Source organism: Stegodyphus dumicola, chromosome 1 (assembly GCF_044657685.1).
Source record: "Stegodyphus dumicola isolate Sdum_Otavi_A_Nest chromosome 1, ASM4465768v1".
In the NCBI taxonomy this organism is placed as follows: domain Eukaryota; kingdom Metazoa; phylum Arthropoda; class Arachnida; order Araneae; family Eresidae; genus Stegodyphus; species Stegodyphus dumicola.
The window spans coordinates 220891332-220907303 of record NC_140768.1 but is presented as its reverse complement, the minus strand read 5'-3'; the positions used below and the strand labels follow the sequence as shown (position 1 = coordinate 220907303).

The following is a 15972-nucleotide window of genomic DNA, read 5'->3' as shown; positions in this document are numbered from 1 at the left end:
TTCCATTGTAATTCCGTAAAGAAACAACTAAAGATGCCAATACGACGATATCGAAAATCTTACAGACAACTAAATGACTTCAAACGTGGTCGCTTGGTAGGGTTGCGTTAAGCTGGGTGGTTATACCGAGCAATAGGCCGCCACCTGCAGCTGTTGTTACAGACACTGCTGTGCAAAGATGTTGGCAGCAACGGTTTCTACAAGGAAATTGCCGACGAATTGAAGGCTCTGTAAGGGCAAGGAGCACAAATGCGGGGCAAGATAGGATGATTGTTCGCCAGGCCCGAACCGCCCCCAACGGTATTATTGTCGACTATTCAACGTACTACAGCTACGTTTATACCTCCCGTGGTAGTGTCCACCATCTCACGGAGCTAATGCCAGGCCACATACCGCTTGCATATCTCTGGACTGTCTCCGTGCGGTTGATACTCATCTCTGGCCAACAAGGTCACCAGACCTTTCACCATTCGAGCATGTCTGGGATATGGTAAGCCACCGGATTAGGGCACCACAAAATATCGCAGATCTGGAGCGACATCTGATGAATGTCTGGTAGAATGTGTCGCAGGATGACATTAGGAACCTCTACCACTCCTTGCCTCAACGAATTTAAGCATGCATTGCCGCCAGGGGCGGTTCGACCAACTGCTAATTTGAACACTCAGTGGGTGATTGTGATCCGTGAACAGGTACTATGACCTTCTTTTTTTAATTATTTTATTATCTGTGTATGAGCTATACACATATTCAATTTCATCAAAACAAGTACTCCCTTCATGGTGCTTAGACTTTTTTTTGGGGGGGGGGAAGATTGTATTATAAAAAGCAGTAGAACTTCCAAGTGCATGATAACTATTCGATACATTCAGTACTGTCTTTTGTGTGAACACATCAGACCATATTTAACGCAGGGAGTTGCAAAGAATTTGCTAATGTAGCCTCACATAGTTAAAAAATCTGATGTATACACCACATGACTTCCTTGTACGGAATATTAAATTATACGCATTTGTTTCTTGAATTTCATTTAAATCTACTTCGTCGACAGCGCATAAACCACAATAAAATAAATGCACTCTTTAAAATTCACTATATTTGTTTACTATAACGACACTCTGAATGCACAAAATTTATATCATTTGAAGAATTATCTTATCGTTGCCTTATCGTTATCTTATCGTTCTATTCAAATACTATAATAAAACTAGAACGATGTATGAAAGAAATTAAGCAAAGAAACAGAAAAGAAACAGTTTTTCACAGACGATTTAGTATTTCTCATTCAATTAAGTCAGTTCTCACTTCGCGAGAAGGCAAAAATACATAAAAACGCAAAATATCTATACTAAAAATTACGAAGTAAATCTTAGACACTCATTTCCTCGAAAGAAATTCCAGAAAGAATTAAGCATGATTCAATTCACAATAATAAATGAAGGCGTTATCTTTGTTGTTGCAAAGCTTACTTTCTCTAGATTGGCAACAAATCTACTATTCTGCTGTTTCAAATGTAAACAAATATGTCCGCCATGTTATTTAAAACTTAACCGCACTTAAACAGCTTTTAAATTGTTGATAATTGTACAAATATTGCTTCCAGAATTACGAAAGGCATAAAAACCTTAACCGGAAGATAAGAACAACATAATTCAATCAATTTTAAAGCAAAAAATGTACAATTAACAAACATATAAGAGTAAAGAAACTGAGATCACTGTGCCGAGTAACAGAGTGGATATATATATAAATATAGTATTTATATACGTTTGGTGCGGTCGATTGCAACCAAAATACGAGGTGCAAAGTGCACATCTACATGTTATAGCAGCCTTATATACAAAATACAAAATTTCAACGTTCTGAGGCTACTCGTTTTCGAGTTATGCGAGATACGAACGTGCGTACGTACGTACGTACGCACGTACGTATACGTTCGTACAGACGCCACGAAAAATTCTCTTCAGAATTAATTTTAAAGCAGTTTTAGAATTTTTTTGGAGGAAACGAGTCTTTTATTCTGTCCTTAGGTACAGATATCACGCAGAAACATCGTTAAATTGCATTCGATAGCGGTCAAAATGGATATTTTCGTTGAAATATGCTGCCTGAAACTTTTCGCGATTACAATACTTCCTTTTTACTTCGTACAAGGAAGTAAAAAATGAGGAAGAACAGAATTAGAAAGACTTATAAAAAGATTATACACACTAAAACACACCTTTTCCACTTACTGTTAAATGAATGCCTGAAAAATACAGACAACTTTCTACCGGTGTTTTAGGATAAAATTATACCCAAAGATTTAATTTATTTTTTAAACTTACCTTTAAGATTTTTAACAAGACATAATATTAATGCAGTAAAAACAAAATATTAAATCCACATAACGTATTAAAAATTTTATTTTTCAAATTAATCACAGCTGGCCTCAATAATTTATCAAGGAGTCATAAAGTAACTTGATACTCCATTCTTAAATGCTGAGTATCCAAGATTATGGGGGAATGATCTAACGGACTTATGTATGCTGCTAAAATGTCTGAAAGAAGTATCATAATCTGAAATATAATTTCCTAAAACAATGTCAGTTGATGCTGCTAAATAGTCGTGAGGTTTATCTGGATATTATGGCCAATGAAACCCGTAATACACCTTTATCCGAAAGGAAATGAATGCTTTGTAGATGACATTTCTCATTTCCTTTCGCGCCGCCATTATTCAGGGCTGAATCAAGAAGCGTCATAACGAACTAGGTAAAGTTCTTTGGACATCTAAAAGTCCAGAACTCAAATCGCTTATCTCATCATATATAGATTATCCCATGGTAGATTTGCGCGACCGCTTTGCATCCCATTCCAGTAACTCGAAGCTCTTGACTTGTGTAGGACTTCAAAATTTCCTGTATGGTATTAAGAGCTGCAATAAAAGTCCAGAATTCAAATTTTCTGGGAAAACCATAGAATACATTAGAAAAAGTAATCAGAAATAGTAGTACTCCATCTGCATCCAATCCGAACAATCTGAATGCAAGTCTTCTGGCTGCGTTTTATGCTTTGGATATTGATTCATTTAAGCGTGAGCCAGTTTCCCTTAGAAAGTCCTCAACGAAAGCGTCTTTTTCCTTAAGCAGATAGCTCTCGAGTTCTTTGCCATAATCAAATAAACCAAAACAAAACAAACACTTTAAGCATCCTGTAATTTACGCCGAATTGCGTACTTGCTGCAATTTAGATATAGGAAGCCAACTTCATTATTACTAAAAGGTTTCTTATTCAGTGGCCAGTTTATGTATTAACAAATTCACAAATAAATCATCATTCATCGGTATTCAATTATTGCACTGCAAGATAAGTTCACTAAGATTAAGTTGAAAAATAAATATACTCTCTATATATTAACAAAAAGGATGAATTCTCAAAGATAATGATATTAAGCATAATTTATCTAAATTTATATTCCCATTTCACTTGAGACAGGAGAACATTTAACGCATTTAATAAATGTTTAATATGTATTTGATTACATGAAATGAATTGTTTTGATGCAAAAGCTGTACCCATCAATCACAAAATATTTCCAGTAATTATGCTATATTCTTCTTCAAATTGCTACTGGGACTACTAGGGACATTGCTTTAACTCTATACGTATTACTTCTTGATTTCCTAAATTAATGTAGCTGAGAAAACCGAAGTAAGATGAATGAATTGGTACAATCTATTTTGAAACTACATACCATATACACAAATACTTTTAACGTAAATATCTGCTGCGATTTCGTATTTAATTTTGATGAAGTACCTAGATAATTGTAAAGCCATTTCCCATGATACATTTTCAGGAAGTGTTTTGCATCCCATTCCAATAACTCGAAAACCTTGGCTTGTGTAGAACTTCAGGACTTCCTGTATATTATTGGGAACTGCAATAAACAAGGAAATAAGTTTGAAGTTAGAAATTTATTTAAGCTTTTAGTAATGAACTTTTATTTAAATAAGTTATTGAAAATAAATTAAAATTCTTCCTTTTCGAACAAGATATTTTAAACCTTCAATATAATAGACATTTAGACTGTCAGTCTGTTTCTCGGAGTTACGGATATTAAATCATAAAGCACTAACCTGTATGTTTTAAAACGTTATGATTAAATTTAAATAAAAAAGTACCGTTTTTCCTTGCGCATTCCTATCCCCCCAGCTTTTTAACACAGTTCTGGAAATTTTAAAAATATTCGCATAATTTTCTCCTTCCTCAATGCGTTCAGAGAACGAGCTTCCCTACATTTAAAAAAATGGATTCGCCCACGTAGTGATTGTTTTCATCTAATTAACAAAGACCAATTCTCTCAAATTACCTGCGAAGGTGACGCCTAACCATTCCCTTCTAACTATTGAACTTTATGTCAGTGACATTGTTGAGTCAGCTGCACATTCACATTCTGTAATTATTTATGAATGATTTGAAGCCTAAGCAGTCGCAGAGACAATAATAAGAATGGCGGGATTCAAGTCCAAAAGAAACAGAAATAAATATATTGAAAGAATGTATTTATTTTTATCTAACCAGTTATTTTATGTAGTTTTAATGTCATTATAATTTTCCGTTTTCCTGCCAGAATGCTAACTTTAGTTCTTGCGTATACAAGCGATATAGGTAGAAAGAGATAGTATTTAAAGGGCGGTTTTTGATTGTTTAATATGAGTGTGTTCTGCCTCCTGAAGGCCACTTTGCTAGTCGCAATTCTATAATAGCAGTTTGTCTTCGGCATTGCATTATACTTGGCAATAGCGCTTGTCACTCCGGTGTAGGTCTGAACTAAACCGCGCGTTAATTATTTTTGTGTAGCCTTTCGTCAACTTCAGATTTAACTTAGTTTTAAATTTGAATTCCTTATCTTTTGAGTTACATCATGAATACTGGATGGTTTGTAAGCACAAGAAAGGACTTCTGTTAAATTATTTTGAGTTCCGATCTTCTTAAGTTCTGTTTCATCTGAGATATAACGATAAGTCGCTTACACGTCTAATCAAGGATCTGCCACCTAGGTACAAGATACACCTAGTTACAAGTTAAATTACACCTAGTTACAAGAGCAATACACTGCTACTATTACTAATTATTCGTATTGGAATGTAGTTTTCTTTTAAAGATATAATATTAAGATAATTACCTGTAGTTTATATACACGACCGCTTTTCATTTTGTACGTTCTCACTTCGTCCTTCTACTCCCGTTTGATATGTAACCACATCCTTCGAAATTAAATTATGCGCATAATTTTCCCTTCTCGATTTTCGGACGATAAAATTGTTTAAAAAAAAACAAAATATGAAAAGAAATATGATATTATTAGCTCCATGAGAACGAAGTGTTATTACTTTAGAAATGTTAATGCTATATGATAAACACGTTTCAAGTAAGTAAACTAAATACTTGAAAAGTCTGCACGTTTGCATTTACTGCAGTTCTAAGTTTACGAAATGACAAATAATTTACGCATTATTTCATCCATGTACTATACCTGATTCGTTTCTGCTAAAAGAGCATACAATTTCTGGAGCACCTTTTAAGAAGACTTCGAAGTGGTTATTTCCATCGACTTTGGCGACTACACTCATCCTTCTCAGAGATGATTCGAAAGGAAATTGCCTCAGAATAGCAATTGCTTTTAATTCCTTGAAGATTAGAAATTAAATTAGAAAATATTTCAGCATCTAGGATAAAATAGAATTAGCAATGAACTGCTTACATACCTCTCTGAAATGTTTGGAAGGATTAGGATAAACAATTCTCGGAGGAATATTTTCGAAAGGAACTGCATCTGTAACTGTCGGTTGTTGCAAAACCTGCAAAGTAAGTTCGAGGGATGAAATTAGAAGAGAAATATCGCGTTGCTGTGAACAAAACAAAGAAAAAATCATTTATGAACATCGGGAGTAGTAGTAGATTATACCTTTAACAGGAGATCTAATATCTGAAGGCATTTAAAATAAATGCTAAAAAAAGATTTGATCCATAAAACGTGAGAATTTTTGATCTCACAAAATAAATGAATTCGAAATTAATCACAATTTCTTAAAATTTAATAATTAAAATAATAACTGGAACATCGTTACCCATCCTGTAGCTTTAAAGGTTTTGATATCTAGATCATTTCCAAACAATTCATCCTCTATTTTTGTTAAAGAATGACACGATGCCAAGCAGTTCACTAGAAGTTTGTCATGCAGGCATGTTAGATCTTTTACAGGTGATTGAAACCTGTTGGAAACATATAATTTAATTTCTTTCATGATATTATGCTACAAACTACGAGAAAATTATAAACGAGATACTTACTTTCCGTTTTGAACTGGCAAAAGAATATGCAGGTCAAGACTATCTTCTGTAAGTGTTCCTGTCTGGGTAGAATTTACGATAAAAGCAAAATTCAAAATTTTAGCTCGCTGTAGTATTCAAAATCCTAAACCAATTTAAATCTGAACTATAGTAAAAATTTACAAAAATAATTTAGAAACACAATTTTTATTGTAGAATTTTTTGCAATCATATTATAATAGCTTTATAAGTGTTTTACAAAGAAGACGTAACTTTAACAGCATTCTTATAGTAGCTATCTTGTGAAAAATTTCTCACAGTTTCATCTTCCTACTTATTACGTTTACCGTATTAAAAATGTAAAATACTTATTTTGAATTAATTATGAATATAAGTGATTTCTATTTTAGCGCCTTTAGAGCTCGAACTTTTCCACACGTAGTTAAAAAAGAGCCATCAAAAATTGTCTGGATAAAGGAAAATTTAAATTAAATTAAGCAAATATTAGTAGTGAAGTTTATGCAAAAAATCTGAAGGTTGTTTATAATAACGATGGTTAACGAATAGTCAAAATTGTTGCTAAATGAATCATGTATTTTATAAATTAGTGCGATCTTTACACTGTCCTGTTTATCTATAGTCATCATCAAATTTATAAGGTATTTATCCCGCCTTCTTAGCTTGCCTTCGTGATGTAGTGGTATGCACGCTGGGCGCATATTTCAGAGGTCCTTCGTTCGATTTCTGGCGAAGGCTTTGCTCATTTTTCATCTCTCCTGCTTCGAAATAACCTAATTTCTCTACAGTTGCAACCAAACTAAAAGGGTGGTGGGTGATGGTTGTCCACACCCAGGATTTGGAGATTGGGTCCCCTAAAACTCCAGTCGCCCTTTAAAAGGGTGAGTATATAAGGTATTTCTCCCGCCTTCTTAGCGTGCCTTCGTGGTGTAGTGGTCTGCACGCTAGACGCGTATTCCAGAGGTCCGTGATTCGATTCCCGGCCAAGGAGTTCATCACTCCTGCTTCAAAATAACCTAATGTCCCTACAAACTAAATTAAGAAAATAATCTAATCTGACGAAGACTATAGGAAGCAGGAAAATCTCACTGACTAGCAAAATATATGAGAGTTTTAACAAGGTCTTTGACTGTTTACTTCCTAGTTAATTAAGTGATGGGACCGTTTAAAAGTTCTTCGTTTTGCCGATTGGGCAACTGCTATACTTGTGAACTTTGAGTAGTGTATTTTCAGCAGTAGAAACGGTCTACAGAAACGTTGAGGAAAACATGTTGCGTTGACAATATATCAAGCGTATGTATCATGAGATATACAGCGTATGTAATAAACAGTCTATAATACAGTAAGGGCAATTCAGCTCAGTTTTGATGTGCAGTATAATGATGGTTGTAAACTATAAGGTATGGATAGATTTTGCAGTATTTGCAATGCAAGAATGAAGCAATTACAGAAGAAAAATTAGGTTCATGAATGTGGACGTAATAGATGGAATAATAATAGGAAGAAAAGCAAGAATGAATGACAATATTAAGAATATATACAAATGTGTAAACGCGGCAGAAAAAAACATAACAAGAGATACAATCACATAAATTGAAATAGAAAATATTGCTATTTATAAAATGAAAATGATACATGAATGGAACTAAAAAAAACTGCTTTAAATACGTCGGAATGGGTTATGTTTTCTAAAGATTTGAGTGAATAAAATTCGAACACAATCGAGAACAGTAGATGTTCATTAAATTTTTCGGGAATTTAACAATTCTACAGGAAGTGAATCATCTTAACTTTCTTCCCATTTGGAAAAAAATCTGATATGTACACCACATGACTTCCTTGTGCGGAATATTAAAATATACGCATTTTTTCTTGCATTTCATTTAAACTTATTGGATTGAATTAAATCTACTTCGCCGACAGCGCATAAACCACAATAGAATAAATGTGTTCTATAAAATTCACTCTAGTATTTGTTTACCAAAGCGACACTCTGGCGCTAGATTCACTTAACAGTATTATATTTCGTTCATATTATAACTCATAATGCACAAAATTTATATCATTTAAAGAATAGAATTATCTAATCGTTGCCACATGTTCTATTCAAATACTATAATAAAGCTAGAATGATGTATAAAAGAAATTAAGCAAACAAAACAAAAAAGAAACAGTTTTTCACAGACGATTGAGTATTTTTCATTCAGTTAATTCAATTCTCACTTCGCGAGAAGGCAAAAATACATAAAAACTATAAAATATCTGCATTAAAAATTACGAAGTAAATCTTAAACACTTATTTCCTCGAAGAAATTCCAAAAAGGATTAAGCATGATTTAATTCGCAATAATAAATGAAGGCGTTATCTTTGTTCTTGCGAAACTAAGTTTCTCTAGATTTGCAACAAATCCACTAGTCTGCTGTTTCAAATGTAAACAATCAATGGCCGCCATCAAAAAAAAAAAAAAAAAGGCTTAGGGGCACTTAAACAACTTTAAAATTGTTGATAATTCTAAAAATATTGCATACAGATTTACTAAAAGCATAAAAACCTTAACCGAAAGATAAAAACAACATAATTAAATCATTTTTAAAGCAAAAAATATACAATTTACAAACATATAAGAGTAAAGAAACTGAGATCACTGAGCCGGGTAACAGAGTAGATATATATATAAATATATTTATATACGTGTAGTGCGGCCGATTGCAATCAAAATACAAGGTGCACATCTACATGTTATAGCAGTCCTATATACAAAATTTCAACGTTCTGAGGGTACTCGTTTTTGAGTTATGCGAGATACGTACGTACGTACGTACGTACATACGTTCGTACAGACGCCACGAAAAATTCTCTTCAGAATTAATTTTAAAGCAGTTTTATAATTTTTTTGGAAGAAACGAGTCTTTTATTCTGTCCTTACGTACAGATATCACGCAAAAACATCGTTAAATTGCATTTGATAGCGGTCAAAATGGATATTTTCGTTGAAATATGCTGCTTGAAACTTTTTGCGATTACAATACTTCCTTTTTACTTCGTACAAGGAAGTAAAAATAGAAATTGGCAATCGTAATGAATGATGTGCAGAAAGAACGTGAATAGAGAAAGCTACTGTTTTCCTAACCTTTAAGAGGAAAGTACTCTCACAAAAGTAGTTAATAAATTTATTGTACTGTATGGAAATATTTGTCGTCCAGCAGTTTGCATTTCTCTTTTCCCTGGATAGCTAGCTGTATGTGTTGCGAGATGCTAGAGGTCCTGTATAATTAGATGTCATTATGGATTGATTTGGTTATAGCATCGATAATAAATATTATTATGGATGAAATATTCAGATCATTCCATTATTATAAATACAATAGCCACATCATGACATATGCCTGGATGCTGTATTTCTTGGATAGCTCCATGTCATTACAGAAAGATATATGACGCAGATGGAGCTGATCCAGAGCACGAAGCATTTACTGAATGTGGAAGACAAGAGGGTATAAGTACAGAGCGAATAGCAGCTATAGTAGAGGTCAAGCCAAAGAAATCAGTGTCACTCAGAAAGGTATGAAGCCTTTTGGCGTATTTGAAATATGTTGCGTATGGTAACATCTAAACAAAATATAAACCATAAAACAACCTGTATAAAAATAATTAGTTGCCGGTAAACGTACAATTATTATTTAAATAAATCAAAAAGTTCTCTTCTTAAAATTCCGACTGATGGCAGAAGACAAATGTTTCATACGTACTGGAAGTTCAATAAACTTAATTCTATGTTAATATTTTCTTTTATGAGAGTAATTTCCTCTTAAAAAATAGAAACTTTTCAGTCCTTGATTTGCGCTATTTGCACTGAGGAGTGAATATATCTATCTATACACTAAAATTACGAAATAGGATTCATGAAAAATATCTGAAAAATGTTTTGAAAAAGAAGAATTTCCTATTCATTAGAAACAAATAAAAATATAATTAAACTGTCAATTAATTACCTTTATAATAAAAAAATTCTTTTATTTTACAGATCTTACTGCTGACGCATAAACTATTATTGCAGAAAATTTTAAGATTAAATTACAAAATATTTAATAATCATTAAGAACTGAAACATAAATCACCTTATCAAAGCAGGCAACATCAAGTCCTCCACAAAGACTTATGTATCTGGAATTCAAGCAATAAATGCCTTGGTTTCGCAATCTCTTTTGAGCTTGTGCGTTGATACTTGTTAAGACAGCTGGCAGTGCAGCCGGCATAAAGAATGATATAACATTCAGGACAAAAAGGGAAGTATATTTCACGTAGGTCTGTAATAAATGGAAGATTAGCAGATTACTAAAATGCATTCAGTAACATACAAAGAATGCAACTTTTGATCATATGCAAAGGTTATAGAACATCCCGAACTGCGGCATGCATGTGCTGGCGGGTTTCCCTCCACTGGACCTTCTAGTGGAGAGAGAATCACTATTAGTAAGGACATTGCGCCTGGAAAATAACGTCTCTCAGTGGAAAAAGACATTCTACCACACAGACTATGAGAAGCGCAAGCAGGTGATGCTTTGACACCCTGCAGATACAGATTTATCGCACACAACACACATGCAATACACCCCGCCAAATAAGAAAGTATTAGCTATTTATACAGATGGCTCAAAGACGGAGAAAGGCACAGGCTGCGCCTATTGTGTACTCCAAGAAGGAGAAGTGGTTAAAACTTGGGAAAGACGACTGGCAGACAAAAAGTACCGTTTTTCGGGCAGAGCTTCTTGCATTAAAAGCAGCCATCAATTTGGCAAAATGTCAATTAGGAATAAAGGTCAACATACTATATAGCGACTCTGCCTCAAGTTTGAAGTCCATCCGAGTACACAAGACAAGGAATCCTTTGGTGCAAGATATTCAGAAAATTCTACTAAGTATTCCACCAGATCACAGACCTATCCTGATCTGGGTTCCAGCTGTTGTGTAATTTGAAGGAAAAGGCTAGCGGGTGCTGTTGCTCGCATAGTTGAAGGAATAAAGTTTGTTCATGTTGAAGGCGGCGGCCTAAGAATACGCTCTGTATATAGTGAATTAAAATATTGTTAAAAATGTAAAAGTGTTAAAATTAACTGAACCACCATCATCTGATTTGGAAATACACAAATTATTAAATGGTGCATGCGGCGTAAATTAAGGCACTGTGAAGATTTTAGGTGTTCAATCTAAGTGTTTCGAGTTTCGATTTAAGTGATTGAAGATAAATTAAAAATTGAAGGGAAGGAAAATTCGATTAAAGAATTACGGAAATTGTTTGAATTATTAACCGAAAAGAAAAATAATTTGAGAACGCTTGATGATGAAATACAAGAGTTAATTGATGTTAACTTAATTGAAGAAGATTATAGTATGTATAAGCGAAGAATACAATGACAAATGTATAACTGCTTGTAGTCAAATTAAGCAGTTTCTAGGTGCGGTTACCGCAGTACCGCCAGCGAGGAATCCCCAAAGTTCTGATTTAAAGCAGTCTAGTGGTGATGGAATTTTGCATGTAAGTTCCAGTTCTAGTGGGAGTAGTACGCTGAAATTACCAAAATTAATGATTGATAAATTTTGGGGAGACCCCAAACAATGGAATGAATTTTGGAATAGTTTCGAAAATTCGATACATAAAAACGAAACACTTTCAAAAATACAAAAATTTGCATACTTAAAAACATTCTTAACGGGACAAGCTTCGAATGTTGTGTCTGACTTTGAGTTAACAGAAAGTAATTATGATAGTTGTGTAGAATCACTAAAGGACAGATATGGTCGAAAAGACCTCATCATTAATTCATTCATGAATAAAATTCTCAATATAGAAGCCGTTAAAAATTTTGCTAACGTAAAGGCTTTACGTAAATTGTATGATGAATTAGAAGTTTCGATTCGTAATTTGGAAACTTTAGAAGTAACTTCTGGCTCATATGGACATTTACTAATTCTAATATTATTAAAATTAATTCCGGACGATATAGTTTTGGAATTTAATCGGCAAAGAGGATCGAAAGATAAAGTTTTGAAGTTTCGGAATTAACACAATTTATTAAAACGGAAATGAAATGCAGGGAAGTTTCTAATCTAGTATTAAATGAAAGGAAAATTCTTGTGCCTCCGCGAGTCGATCAAAATATGAAACTAGAAAATACGTAAAAAATACACCCACGGCTGCATTTCATACTGCAGTTAACCGAAAATGCATCTTTTGTGATAATTTGCAAGAGTCATTTAAATGCGAAATGAATGTTTCTGATAAATTAAAGAAACTAAGATCCGAAAACCGCTGCTATTCTTGTTTTAAAAACTTTCATGCATCAAAAAAGTGCAGAAATAAAACTAAATGTAATAAATAGGGCGATATGTATCACAATAAATCGATTTGTACTAACAAATCCCTTGTAAACAAAAAGTCGGAACAAGGTTATTCCGAAAATGAAACTGAAACTCTGACTTTAAATTCTGAGGAAAGAAATAAAGTTCAAAACTTAAAATTGATTGCTTCTGTTCCTCAAGGTGATAATAATAATGACTGTAATGCCAGGGAAATATTATTACAAACTTGTACAGTTTAAGCTTGTTCTAAGTATAAATTAAAATTAACTAGATTAATTCTTGATCAAGGCAGTCACAGATCCTTTATAACGAAAAAACTGGCCGACTACGAGTATTTAAAACTTACTCCAATCTGTTATGAAAGACTTTCTGTTTATTCATTTGGTGCGACCAAGTAATGAATCATTCCTATCCGGGCGTTGAAATCGAAATTCAGAATTGGAAATAAAATAATAAAATAAAAATTTAATGTTTGATCTCGGGTGTTATTTCCTCGGCGCCCATCAGTGTGCCTAGTAAACAAATTGCAGACTTCATGGAGCACCTGGGGTTGCAGATCGCCGATTGCTCAAGAAAAAATAACACAGATGTTGAGATATTAATTGGCGGGGATGAATTCTGAAATGTAGTTTATTCAGAAAGAATTAAAATATCTGAAGGGTTGTACGCAGCCAGTTCCGTGTTTGGTTGTGTTGCTGCAGGAATCGAAAAAATAAAACAAATAAAAATTGTTTTCAAAATTTAGCGGTAATGACAAACACTGTTGTGTTGAAAGATTTAAGAGGTTTTACTTAAAACATATGAGAATAAATGATTCTGATGATTATTCCGATATTGACTGCGAAATAATAGACCATTTTGAAAGAAATTTGCAGTTTAAAAACGGAAGATATGAGGCAAATTTAATCTGGAAATACAGTCCGAATAATGTAGGAAATAATTTTAAGGTAGCTAAGAAACGATTCGCAAACCTTCACAATAAACTAAGTAAAACTCCGGAGATTTTTCAGAAATATAAAAATATAATTGAGAACCAGATATTAGAAGGAATTGTAGAGGAATGCCTGAATAATGATACAAATTTGGGATATTTTTTGCCGCACCGAGCAGTGATACAACCTAGTGAAACTACTAAGGTAAGAATTGTGTACGTTGCTAGCTCAAGGACAGAGGACACGAATTCGTTAAATGACTGCCTTGAATCGGGACCTAATCTAAATCCAAACATACTAGACATTATGTTAAATTTTCGTAAGTTTAAGATAGCGTTTTGTGGAGACGTTGAAAAAGCATTTTTGATGATAGGAATTGCTGAAGGTGATAGACTGTCATGTATCTGGCAGCGGTGAGCCAATCAGCTGCCTGGCAGAGCCCAGCAACTAGACTGTCAATCTCGGAATGCCTGCTATTGTTAGCTGGGCGAGCTCAATATACGCAGGTGAGAGGAATAGAAAGGAAAGGTTCCGGAATTGTTTCCAACGGAAATAATTAGATAGTGGAATGGCTTTCAATGGGTACTAGGGGAAAAATGGATATGCTCACTGACTTATTCCGGAACCGTGGAAGGAGTTTCACTGCTTATTTTTATCCTCCATGTTTTATTGAACATTTTGTTTAAGGACAGACTGATTTTTATCAGTTTATGAAACAAAAAAAAATATTTTGTAGAGAAATACGTGTTTGCAGTGTAAAATTGTATGTTTATTTAAAATTTGCTCAAAGGCATAACGTTTTGGCGAAATTACATAATTTTGTTTATTCCAACGAAATTTAATATTTATCAGAACTCTTATTACGTTAAATAACAGAGTATTACATGAAGTTACAATACGTAACTGTAAAGTTTTTATTTACTTAAGGTATTGTAGAAAATTGTAACTGTAAAAAAGAGGGCTGACAATCAATAAGAATAATAAATAATATACTTACTAACGAAACGCTCACAAAGTAGGAGCTAGTTTCATAGTAGGCGCTCAATCCCGGAACTACTGAAATTGCCTATACTCAAAATCCCTTTTCCTTTCTCCTCTTAGCTCATCCCTACTTTCACGTACCATACCTACAAATCTTGGACTCTTCCAGCAAACAATAGAATTCTTTCCGGGATTGAGCGCCTACTGAGCCCAGCAAGTGAGAGAGACAACGGTTGCATATTAGCCTCAGAGGAGGCCGGTGGTAGGTTAATTATGTTGTAGGAGCGAGGTAGTGCTCCAAGTTTGCCATTATTCTTTAAATGTTAATTTTTTTACCATTATTCTTTGAAAGTTAATTTTTAATAAATGTTGGTGTCGTTTTCCTTATGGTTCCTTATTCATCCGTAAGGTCATTACAGCACGCTCTCGATTTCGAGAACCAGAGCTAACGAAACCGACTGGATTTTGAGAAAAGGTGAGAAATTTTTGTTGTAATTTTAAGGAAAATTTCTTCTAAATATGTTTAAAGGAGTAGTTAAAAGTGATTTGATTTCGGTGTTGAAGGAACTAGGTGAAGAAGCCGATTCTAGTTTAAAAGTTGTAGAATTAAAAGATAAGCTTTTAAGTTCTAAAGAATATTTGAAAGATAAAGATTTTGTTATTGAATTCCTTAATACTACCGTTGAAGAAAGGAAAAAGTCAGAAGAAATTCTGAAATTGCGTTTAATGCAAATCGAAAGTAACAACGTAGAAAATAGACTTTCATTAGATAAGCTTTTGAAAGCTGTACAGGCATTATCGATTTCCGTACCTAAAAAGAGTGAAGCATGGAGCTTATTTTTTGATTCCATAGAAAGGGCTTTTAAGCATAAGAACGTACCAAATGAGTTTAAGTCTGAAATTTTACTTAAACTGATAGGTGATAAATCTTCTAATATTCTAGTATATATTAAAGATGATGATTTGAAAGATTATGAAAAAATTAAATCTTTAATTCTTAAGGAATATGAACCATCGCCAATTATATGTTTAGAAAATTTTCGCCAAGCTCAAAGGTTGACGGGGAAAACTCATTTGCAGTTCGCCTCTCGTTTAAGATCATGTTGGATCCATTATTGTAAAAGTAGAAACGTCATTGATTTTGAGTCTTTAATTAACTTAATAATTTCTGACAAACTTTTTCAAACATTGGATAGTGATTTAGCGTGCCATGTTGCAGTTCGACAAGATGAAAGTTGGCTACGTCCAGAAGAACTAGCGAAGGAATGCGACACTTATTTCATCGCAAAAGGTAAATCTTTTGATGACATAAGAGGTGAAAAACGCGCTAATTTTCGTGATTCCTACAACAAAAACTCTA

At 33.6% G+C, this 15972-nt stretch overlaps 1 protein-coding gene across 2 annotated transcripts in view; it reads right to left on the bottom strand.

The window, feature by feature from the left end:
* Window positions 1-15972, bottom strand: part of LOC118194460 (polyamine-transporting ATPase 13A3-like) — a 130725-nt gene that overhangs the window by 37594 nt on the left and 77159 nt on the right. For both annotated transcript variants that reach the window (XM_085825879.1, XM_085825883.1), the window contains 6 exons: window positions 10458-10646; window positions 6342-6403; window positions 6119-6263; window positions 5756-5848; window positions 5524-5677; window positions 3804-3924 (listed from right to left, as the gene is read on the bottom strand). In XM_085825879.1, coding sequence (XP_085682005.1) covers window positions 3804-3924; window positions 5524-5677; window positions 5756-5848; window positions 6119-6263; window positions 6342-6403; window positions 10458-10646 — 764 coding nt within the window. The remainder of the gene's footprint in view (window positions 1-3803; window positions 3925-5523; window positions 5678-5755; window positions 5849-6118; window positions 6264-6341; window positions 6404-10457; window positions 10647-15972) is intronic.